The 12,181-nt window shown below is 33.7% G+C and overlaps 1 protein-coding gene across 1 annotated transcript in view; it reads left to right on the forward strand.

Moving 5' to 3' along the window:
- Positions 1–12,181, forward strand: part of shot (dystonin-like protein short stop) — a 1,304,552-nt gene that overhangs the window by 635,608 nt on the left and 656,763 nt on the right. Inside the window, exon 45 of the mRNA XM_090402172.1 lies at positions 6,120–6,443. Coding sequence (XP_090258298.1) covers positions 6,120–6,443 — 324 coding nt within the window. The remainder of the gene's footprint in view (positions 1–6,119; positions 6,444–12,181) is intronic.

Consider the following 12,181-nt stretch of genomic DNA (forward strand, 5'->3'; position numbering starts at 1 on the left):
TAAAAATTTTGAATTCCAATAAAGAAGAGTGAAATTATTACAAACTATCAGAATCTAGTAATTACATCAGTTTCAAAATGCTTTGCATTTCATTTATACAAATCAATAATGGACACATCGCAAGTGCTAATCATACACACTACAAAACCAAAACTAATAATATACTAACCTATGCAGAGAAACAATTGTAAAAAGATTCATAATTTTAAATTATGATTAATTTTACACTACTCTGGATACAGTAGCAGTTTGCCTATCCATGGGATTTCTTATTCTTTCTGCTTCTTTCTACAGGATACACATTTAAAATATAATGAGTAACAAACCTTCAGGAATTTTGCTGCTGGTTGTAAGACAGAACTCAAGATGGTCCTGCTAATGATGGAGTAGCTATCCTAGTGAACAAATATACTCCTTTTCACCATGTCCATCTTAATACTTCTCTGGACACATTAACAATTTGCTTGTCTGTGGAATTTCTTATTGCAGTATTCGTTTCATTTATTTACCACCAGGTTATCAGTTAAATGTTATCAGACTTGATAATCTTATATTGCAACTGCTTCAGCTCATTCTTCTTATATGTGACTTTGCTGGACAGAGTGCTCTCTGGGGTAGTGCCAACATGAATGAACAAGGTCATATTGTTGAGCAAAAGAGCAGCTGTCATGACCTTTCCCTTATAATAATGGAGTTAATACCATCTTCCATATTCCTATCTGCTCATATTTTGTAATATATCTGCCATTTTCCCACTGATCATATGGGTTGTCAAAGAGAACTATAGAAGTGATCATTTTCCTGTTATTTGCACTATGACTTCACAAGAACCATGTTCTCCTACACTGATGCCCATGTAAGAAATGGGCCTGCTGGCTGGTCTACTTTTTCTCCATCTTTCAAAATTTAATGCTGAATTACTCAGTCAGACATCTATTAATGAAGCTGTGAATTATGTTGTAGATTGTATTGTCCAGGTAGCAACAGCTGCAATTCCAAAAACATCTCAGTCTCCACTCTATTCAAATCCTTCATGGAACCCAGAGTGACAAGCAACCAAAAGAGATCAAGACAGAGCATGATGGATACCCTGTCATATCAAATCTATTGCTTTTAAATGTATTTGGGCTAAAGCATTTTGTGTACAATGGCAGAGCCAAAAATAATCTTGGATTCAATTTACATCATTGATCAATCAAAGAACCAGTGCAAAAATTGTATGGGATGAAATACAGAAAATGAAAGATAGATATAGAACACTCCATTTGTCTACCTTGGATTGCAATGAATGTGTTGTTGCAGAGCTATTGCAGATAATTTGAGAGAAAAGTTTGTTAGAATCTCAGTTAAAGCTTCAGCACAGGTCACAGTTAACTTACACATTTTATTTACTGAAGGGCTGATGACTATCTATGTGTGAATAATACTTGTCTCACAATTTGTCACATTCACTTGAGAATGGAATGAAATTATTACTACTTTGGCTGAGTCCTATACACTCAGGTAGATCTTAATGGAGTTCGTTAAATTGCATGAAGTTTTTAAAAAGAATTAATTTCTATAAACAAATTTGATTAGGAATTCTATTTATATGTAGATATTGCTTCCCTTAACTTCATATTTTAAAATTTACTTTTTATACATTACATGTTATTCAGTAATATATCTCTTTATTACTGTTTGTTATTACCTTGAGTATTGCAATAAGCTTTGGTTTGGTGCAATATGACTTGTGCTCTCTTTGCACTGCACTCATAATCAGCCCACCAACCAACTTCACCGAAATTGCAGATGTAAAGATATTAATTAGTTACAATAAATGTAAAGTGAATGAGTTTGGTTTGATGGGGGAGGGGGTCAACTTTGTATGGAATAAGAAAAAAAACATGATTAGAATAATAAACTAGCAATATATGTACAAGACAGTGTTCAAGTGTGTTTTAAGTTATGGATCTGAGAGTTAGGTTAGAAATCAAGCACTTGATCAAAGACTAGAGACCACAGATATGAGGGTAGTGAACAGATGGTATCAGTGGCAGAATCATACTTAAAATTGCAATACAGTAAACTCTCGATTTAATGGACTATTTGGGGGTAAGGGTTGTCTGTAAAATCGAAAGTCCGTTAAATCATGAATCTTAGGAATAGTATTGAAAAAACAAAACATTTTCAGGGTACAGTATTAATATATTTTAATGAGAACATTTTTATGTAAATACCATTTCACTGAGGATCGGACTTGAAAAAAGCATCAAGTTTCAGTTACTTTTCCACTTTTATACTGTTTCTTAATAATTAACGATTGAAATTGCCAAAAATGTAATAAGCAATCATCTCTGGATATGAAGATGCATCTATGAATAAAACGATGTTATGTTGTCCATGTGTTCTCTAACCACCGATAGTTTTGAACTAGCTCTAACCGCTTCTTCTTCTTCGTTGTGAACCTCCTGATCGACCCATAGAACATCTTCAGCAGTCTCTTCCTGGCTGAGAATTTGGTAGCCTGAGCCGCCATTGTTCAGTGTTATTCTCAGTGATATTATCACCAGCCTGCATCAAAGTTTCATGGAAATTAGAGGTTTAAAAACCTCTGAAATTGTATTCTGGTTCACTCCCATTCAGTAACTTGGTCCAGCAATTAGCCAATGTTGTAGTCTTTATCTCCTTCCAAGTGGCAGCAAAATTAAAGATGGCAGACTTGATGTTGTGTGCGTGCAAACTTTGAAGTGTCCTGGTTCCTCTTGTATCTTCTTTGGGATCGTTTTTATTCTCCAAGACAACTATAACCTCTTCAAGAAACTTCTTATACAACCTCTTCCATGCCTAGTCTATAGGCTGTATTATAGAAGTGGTGTTTTGAGGAAGGAAGATACATTTTATTCTTCCATTCCTACCAACCATCAGCATTAGGATGGGCTGATGAATTATCAAGAAGTAAAACAGCCTTTACTTGTTCAAGAGAGACTTTCAGGACCTCTTCTTGGTAATTTTGCATTTCAGGTATGAAGTGATTGAAAAACCAGTTGGAAAAAATGTCACTTGTAAATCAGGCATTCCTTGAGCTGGAATAGATGACAGGCAACTGGTTAATGCCATGGCAAACAAAATAGGCCTGGGAAGTTATTTGAGAACACAAACCAGTTATTTTATAATTGTTTAAAATAAAAATGACAAACAATTAAAATAAGCGCCTTAGCAGATATTTAGGCACATTTACACATGTGCTTGCTGGGATGAAGAATTGCATCAGTACTTGTATATACAGAGACTACAAATGAATTCATTATGCAAATACTGAAGGAAATTGTTGATGAGGTGCACAATCTGTAGTTTTTATTATCTTCATATGACAGTGAGAGAGCATTCAAGATTTGTTTATAAATTGATTGAGTGAGATATCAAATCTGAAACAAATGAAAATTGGTTCTTTCTTAAAAACAATGCGGTTCACTCTTATCCATCCTTAGAAGGATGACAAGAATTTTTTTTCTCCATATCAGCCATCCAAAATTTTTTGCCATTTTTCATATACTGATAACAGTACTAGGATAGTAGCAAAGTTACTTGATTATTTTCCTTCCAGAAATATGGGAAGTGACTTTGTTCCCGAAATAATTACAAAAATAACTGAAGAACTTTATAGAATAAGACTTTGTCTAAAATATCTTCTTGTCTTTCTCCCAAAATTTATGGCATCAAGTTAATGACTAATTCAGTAGATGGAGTTGTGTCCGAGACGGCCTTTTTTCATTTAAGTTTATCTTTTTCAAGTTTTATATATATATATATATATATATATATATATATATATATATATATATATATATATATATATATATAAAATGGGCTGATGGACATCAAAACATTAAATTCACATCAGAACTAGAGATTAACGGCGTTCTCCCCTTCTTGGATCTAAAGATCAGTAGATTTCCTGACTGTCTTAAATTTTCAATTTTTCAAAAAACCACCCACACTGATAGATATTTGCATGGTTCTTCTTATCACTTCCCACCTCAGAAACTGGGCATCATCTCCACCCTCGCCCATCGAGCAAGATGTCTCATTTCCACAGAAGACCTTCAAACAGAACTTAACTTCCTAAAAAACACTTTCTTAAATAATGGATATTCGTCTCATAACATCACTAAACATTTGAGACCATGCCAACATCCTTGACAAGAAGATTACTCCAACCCTATCACTCATATACAGTTACCTTTTATCAGCACTCTTACCCCAAAACTAGCTAAGATTTTGAAAAAATTCAACATAAAGACCGACTATACTACGCTGCCAAAACTTCGTTCTTTTCTGAGTCGACCAAAACCAAAACACAACCATCTGCATTTTCCTGGTGTTTATAAAGTTTTGTGTGGCTGTGGTCGACCTTATTTTGGCCAGACAGATAAATCTGTTTCACTTCGTCTTGAGGAACATAGACGTGACATCTCCTACAATAGAACACGAGCTAGCGCCCTTTCAAGTCATGTCCTTTTCTCGGCAAACTCTAACCTTGAAGAACAGCCACATCAAGTTGACTGGGAATGCACTACTAATTTATATATTTGCAAGGATGAATTCGAAAGAAGAATTATCGAATCAAAAGAAATAGTTCTGGACCCTTCACATTTAAACAATAATCTTAGCTACAATTTGCCCGATTCCCATAGCCAGTAATCCAGTACTGGCGCTCAAAAATTAGCTGTCGCACACATTCTACTCATGCCAACGGTAGCACACGGTCACCTATTCAAATATGACTGTTACTATTCTGCTTTTTATTAAGCTGGAAAGTTCATTTTTTACCGTGTTATTTTATATCTTATGTTTTGTATTTCTCACCTGAAGTCGGAGCACCGATGAAACTAGTTGTGATGTATTAAAGATTTTTGTTATACTTTCTCGGGTTCTAGTCAGTTAAATTTATTTTTATAAATATATATATATTTATATATATATATATATATATATATATATATATATATATATATATATAATTAACTGTTGAAGAATGTTAGTTAGTTTGAACTGCATGGATCCACTTCTATGTGGTTTTTTAGGAAGAAATATATTGAAAAATTTTGTTGGTTTTGGTTGTTGGGATGAAGTTCCGAGGATGTATGCTTCCTAAATTTGGGACAGTTTCATGCAACTAAACCTGTTAAGGTTTGGGAAACTTTTTAAGACTGAAACAGATTCCAGGAATAGCCTCTCATATTTCCATTTGCTGCAGTGGAGTATAGTGCCCTTCTTCCAGCTTATCATATACCAGGTATCTAAATAATGGTGGATAAAATCCAGTTCCACCACTATGGACAGTCCTGAGTGGCCATAGTGGTGGAACTGGATTTTATCCATGTATATGGCAATTCTGATGTTGGCTGTGAGCCTTTGTAGTTCAGTCGGTATAGACAAAGCCCTTTGGTTGGAAAGATCTGGGTTCGATTCCCATCAGTGACGTGAGGAACCTTTATCTGGTCTCTTTCGATGAAAGTGAGTTAGCCAGTTTCATACGGAAGTAGGGGTTTTTTTTCACCTGGAAACTCGGGTTTTTCTTCCCCCAGAACGGGCAAACTGGCCCCGTGAACACGCGCATCTACAGGCATAGGTCACACCAGGAGGCATGGGGCTAACTACCTTATCGTTGAGTTATGGTTGTGGTTGTGAAGTCCAAGAATACTTGGAAAGGTTGTGGGTGCTTAAGTGCCTGTTAGGACCATTGATAGAATAGATGTTGGCTGTTTGGCCATAGCAGGACAGTTTGCAACTGCAATGAACCTGGTAAATTCCTGAGAGGTTTAGAGGATGTGGCTTGTCTTTTGTAGAGCAGATAAGGATGCCAATTTCTTATATGGCCTGCAAGTGATTGTGAGGTTGTATTTCTTTAGGATTTTTGTTAATTTTTTATATGTGCCCTAGATATATGGATTGGTGGTAGATTAAATGTAAGTATGGTTATGTTTATTTTAACATATTTTCTTTGTGGACAACTTTGTCTGAATGGGATATCTGTTAAAAAAAATAATTAGTATGTACTTATGGATGTGGTTTCTATTTTGTTGTTGTGATAAATCACTTTTAAACTTCTCATTTTATTTGGCTTTGTATTTCAGGTATTAAGAGATGAGTTTACCACTCAGCAACCACAACTAGATAAATTAAATCAGTTAGGTCATACCATTCTTGATAATTTGGACTCAAATAGCTCTGGAGCAAAGAAAATTAAAGAACAGATGGATGCAGTTAAACATCATTGGGATGATCTCATGAGTCGTCTTGGTGATAGAGAATCCAGCTTAGATGCAGCAAGTGGAGCTGTTAAGGATTTCCAGGAAAGTTTGAATCGACTTCAAGATAGACTGCAGCATATCAGTGATAAATTTGATCATCTTTCTGAAGGTGGATCTGATGCTGAGGATCAGATTATGAGACTTAATGTAAGTTTAGGCACAACTGAAGTTAATTGCATATACCATACAATTAGATCAGACTACTTTTATGAGTGTATATTTGCTACATTTTGTATGGCAGAATAGTATGACAGCTGATTCTACAATCATATTCTACAACATGAAAAATCTTATTCTACTCTCTGTATGATTAATTCTAGAATAAATTAAACTTGCCAAGAGATTATATTCTTGTTTAACCCTTTATCCATATGTAAGCAAACAAATTTTGTGTGTATGCTACTTGCATATAGAGGCTAATGACTTCACATTAATTGCCTTAGCACCTCATAATGCAAAGCACACATCTTTTTGTATGTAATGCTATGCTTCGTGGGGAAGGACCACTTCTCATAATGGCTAATTTCTCTCTTATTCCATATCAATTTATTAAACTAGCTCCCCACTATATCAGCTTTGCTTATTCAATTCTCTATTTCCATATTTAATTTGTCATCTTCACTTGAAATCTGTCTTTCAGGGGACCCTGTAACCTCTAATATATATATATATATATATATATATATATATATATATTGAATATACAGGAATACCTTGCATACCGCAGTTTGAACAACACGGGTTTTGGTCTAACGCAGTTTTTATTATTACACTAACATTGTCAACACTGACCGGTGACTCCCGGTGCCGCAAGTGACATTCGAGAGCCACGTTTATGCAGTAGTTATTCGATTGGCTCTCACATAGACACTTTTTTCCCCCTGCGGCATTTTATTATTTACATTAATATTAGTATTTAATATTTTTTTATTATTTAAGTATGAGTGAAAAGGGACAAAACAAAGAAGACACTGTTGGAGTAACAAAAAAACGCAAGTGGTTGACATTAGAGAAGAAACTTGAAATTATAAAATGTCATGAGAATGGCGCTTCGTTTGCTAAAATAGCACGTGAGAATTCAATGAATGAGTCATCTTTTTTTTATTTTAATGATTTATTTCGACATAAAATATGAGATTTTCAATTATCGAATAAGCACATGTGAAAAAAGTGTCACTTACAGACAAAACTTTGAATCAATATCATTTGTTAAACGTATTTTAAATCAAACTAAAAACTTTCATTACATACATTGAGAGCAGACTTTGATGTACACACATAACCTTAAAAATATTCAAAAAGTTTAAAATTAGTGGTGCCAACATAAAAAATATTGTTGATCCCCAAATCAGATCATGGAAGTTAATGGGTTAATTAAAAGAAACTTTAATAAATACCTCCTATATTTCGGCAACATACAACTATGACACGTGCATGCAGGCACTACAAAAAGCAAGTGAGGCAGAAGAGAGAAAACTACTGTTGTTCCTAGAGTCCTAAAGGTGACACCCCCCCCCAACAGGCTATATTGGGTTGTCTTGGTTGTTGAGCTGAAGTTCTCAAGATGTATGCTTCCCAAATTTGGGGCGGTCTCATGCACAGAAATGGTACATGATATGGTAGAATCATAAAAACCTTCACTTGTTTTCTCAATGGAGAGCCTATTGAACAAGTAAAATATTTCAGCTATATAAGAACATATTTCAGTTGTCATCATCATCATAATCATGCTTTTCAAGGATTTAGGCCTAGAGTGGCTTGTTCCAACTTAGAAGTCATTGTTGAATCTAATATAGGAGTTATTTATTAAAGTTTCTTTTAAATAATATTCCAGTATACGTTGTAAATTCCTTAAATAATTTAATAGTCATGTGTTACCAACGTATAAGCCTATCTACAAGAAAAAAGAAGAATGCAATGTTAAACTTGGTATTAGAATCAGAAATGTCAAACTTTGCTCTTTGCTTTAATCAGATGATGGTGAACTCCTAAACAAATCCAGTACAAGCCTCCAGGATTCTCTAACTAAAGTGAATAACAGCTATAACAAATTTGGTATGAAAATCATCAATAAAAAAACCAAAACAATTAAAATGGTAGGATCATAAAAACCTTCACCTGTTTTCTCAATGGAGAGCCTATTGAACAAGTAAAATATTTCAGCTTTTCAAGGATTTAGGCCTGGAGTGGCTTGTTCCAACCTTAGAAGTCATTGTTGAATCTCTTTAGAGGACATCCTGGTTTTCTTTTTCTTAATGGATTGTAATTTAAGACTTGTTTTCATAATCTTTCTGTTTTCATTCTTTCAATGTGTTTCATCCATTTATGTTTATATTTTTAAATATTTTCTATTACTGATTCCCGATTTAATTCTTTCATAATTTCTTCTGTGATTGAATAGAATATACTTTGCATTTTTTCTCATAAACTTCATTTCAGCTGTTATTAATCTTTGTTTATCTTTTTGCTTTACTGTCCAGATATAATAGGTATTATGGAGGTTATGTGCATATGTGTTCTGAATAATATAGTACAAAAATTGAGCAAGTTTCAAATTTCATTACTTGATAAGCTGAAAAATGTGATGATCCCCATGTGGGGCCCACGGCTAATGTAATGTAAAATGATTTACCGTTTCGACTTATATCAAATATTATTTTATGAATACCGAGATTGCGATTTTTTATTACTTCTATGACAATTATTACTCTTAAGAATATTTTTATAGTTATTCAATTTATTTTTCAGCATAATCATGAGTAGAAAAAAGTTTTTAACGCTAAGAGAACTTGAAGAATATTGGGACGATGAAGACCTTGATGGTACTATTAATATAGTGGAACTACCACCGGATAGAGTGGATAATGTTTCAGATTTGGAAGATATAGATGACAAATTCTTGAAGATATCGTTCCAAATGACGTTCCAGGTTCAATAGAAATTCATGGCGCAAGATATAAAGAAGAGAATGTAGTTCCAAGAAATAAGAAACCTAAAAAGGAAAAACCCATATTGGATTGGAATTGAGAAAGAGCATCATTCAATATTTCTACTGATGGTGAAGAAGAATGCAAGCAACGTAAAATAAACATGATAGGAAGAGTAAAAGATAAAACCCCAGTAGAAATTTTTGAAATGTTCTTTACAGATAATCTAGTAGACCCTATCGTACAACATAGTATATCTTATGCAGCTCAAAATAATCGTCACCAATTTACGTTCTTGCAGACTGCTTCAAGAAATTCTTGGGAATATTACTTTTAACTGGATATCACTCTCTATCCCAAGAGCAAATGTATTGGTCAGAAGAAGAAGACATAAATATAGGAATTGTACGAAAATGTATGCCGAAAAATCGGTACATTGAAATAAAGAGAAACCTGCATTTTAGTGACAATACAGATATACCAATAATAAATGGAAACAGGGACAAATTGTTCAAAATTCGACCAATTGTTGATGAGCTGAATAAGAATTTCATGCAATTTGGAATATTTTCCCATAATATTAGTATCGATGAACAAATGGTGCATTATTATGGTCACCATTATCTGAAGTAATTTATTAGGGGCAAGCCCATTCGTTTTGGTTTCAAGCAATGGGCTACGTATTGCATAGAGACCGGTTATTGCTATAATGCGGAAATCTATGAAGGCAAACTAATTCTGAAACAGATACGAATGGGTTAGGTAGGACGATAATATTGAATAAGGTGGCAACTATAGAGAAACCAGAAGAACACTGCGTTTACTTCGATAACTTTTTCACAAGTTTTGATTTGATAAAAAATTTAATAGAGAAAAATATACCTGCGACAGGAACAGCGAGATATAATAGGATGAATAAATGCCCGATAAAAACAGACGGGGAAATGAAAAAAAGAAGTCCGTGGGTCTTTTGATTATAGATTTGACAAAAGAAATGAAATATTTGGTCTTGTGTGGAAAGATAACAACACTGTTAAAATTTTATCAAATCTTTTGGAATTTCTACCGTTGGGACGAGTGTCAAGATGGTCTAGAACCGAGAAGAAACAAGCAATAATTCCACAGCCTAGTGCTATTGCAAATTACAATAAGTACATGGGCGGTGTTGATAAGCTTGACTGGAATATACAAAAGTATCGAATAAAAATTAGAGGCAAGAAATGGTATTTTCCAATTTTCACTAATGCAGTGGATATGGCAGTCAATGCTTATGTCATATACTGCAGTGCTAATGGAAAAATGCCACTATTGGATTTCAGAAGAATGGTTGCGAGGTCCTACTTGAATATACACTCTCAATCTGATCCCCAAAATAATGGAAGGCCATCCTACAGTGTGAATTCATAGAAGCGTGTACCAGAAGATGTGAGAAAAAATCCTGCAGGGCATTATTTAGAGAGAACATTAGATGGAAAACAAAGAAAATGTGCAGCTGTAGGAAAAATGTTAGGAAACAGTGTGTAAAGTGTGATGTCGGGTTACATGTAGACTGTGTTGTTGAATGGCATTTATAAAATAATGATGTAATTATTTACATGTCATCTACCGTGATCCCCAAATGGGGATTTTTTTAAAATCAAATAAAAATCATATTTTTACTTTCTATATTATAAAATTAGATATCCCGTGTTTGTTTACATGCAAAAAACATTACTTCATTCAAGAAAATAATTAAAAAAATATCTGGCAGGAAATGGGTTAATATTCCAGTATACGTTGTAAATTCCTTAAATAATTTAATAGTCAACATTACATTCTATCATAATGCAATCCATAGAAGAGAGTGGAGATAGTGTACACTCTTGTCTTAAACTTGATTTTATATCAGACTTTCTTCCTGTATTTCCTTCAGCTCTAACTGCTGATTTGAAACTCACATGTAGGCTATATATTGATCTGTATAATGTTCCATTTTGAAAAGCTCTTCTCTAGGAGAAGAGTTTTGCAAAATATATCTTTGTTATATTCTTACAATTTCTCCAATGTGACAATTAGAATTCATAAAAAGAAATTAAAATAATTACATTAAGAAATCCCAGAATGAGGAATGTTACTAGGGATGACTTCCCAAAATTGGGCAAGTGCAAGACAATTGTTTTTGTTGAGTTAGGACTCTGAATGTGAGCTTCACAACTTTATATAATCTCTGAAGAAAATAACTTTTGTGTAGAATTTTAAGTTTTGTTCCAATGAATTCTATGCCAGTCAATAAGGTGTGCTAACTAAACCTGACTTATCATACTCTTGAATAATAATAATAGTAATATACTTCAAGTAAAATCCTTAACAAGTTCCATAAGATAAAGGACTATTAGAGAAAATTGCAGGACCTTCACCAGATTGACTTACATGTTTCTTCCTATCCAGTTTCTTCCTTCCTAGACTCTCCAAAAAACAGATATCCTCCTTTCTCTTATCTTGGAGTTCACAGAATCCCTTTTTCATGCAGCCTTTGTTATTATGAGCAGATGGCTCATTTTCTTCAGATTAGTGTAGAAGAACATTGCATGTATTTTACTTTGAGTCTGATAAGTTTGGTTTAGCTACTAGGCCTAGAATTCACCGGAACAAAATTAAATCCTACACAAAAGGCATTTTTTTTGTCATTGAAAGATTATATAAAGTTGTGCAACTCATCCTCAGTCTGAACCTCGACAAAAATGTTAGTCTTAAACTTTCCCAATTTTGGAAATTCATCCCAAGTAACACTTCTCATTCTTGTGTTCCTTAATATTGTAATTATTTAAATTTATTTCTTTGAATTCTAATAGTTGTAGACTGAGAGATCCTCTTGGAGTTGTTAGCATGTATTGTCACATAATTGCAGTTTAAGTATTTATTGCTTTTCATCTATTGACAATAGCTAGGAAACCTAGCCACAAATTGTACAAATAATAA

Source organism: Typopeltis vanoorti, chromosome 12 (genome assembly GCF_054136105.1).
Source record: "Typopeltis vanoorti isolate ZY-2024b chromosome 12, IOZ_Tvanoo_1.0, whole genome shotgun sequence".
In the NCBI taxonomy this organism is placed as follows: domain Eukaryota; kingdom Metazoa; phylum Arthropoda; class Arachnida; order Uropygi; family Thelyphonidae; genus Typopeltis; species Typopeltis vanoorti.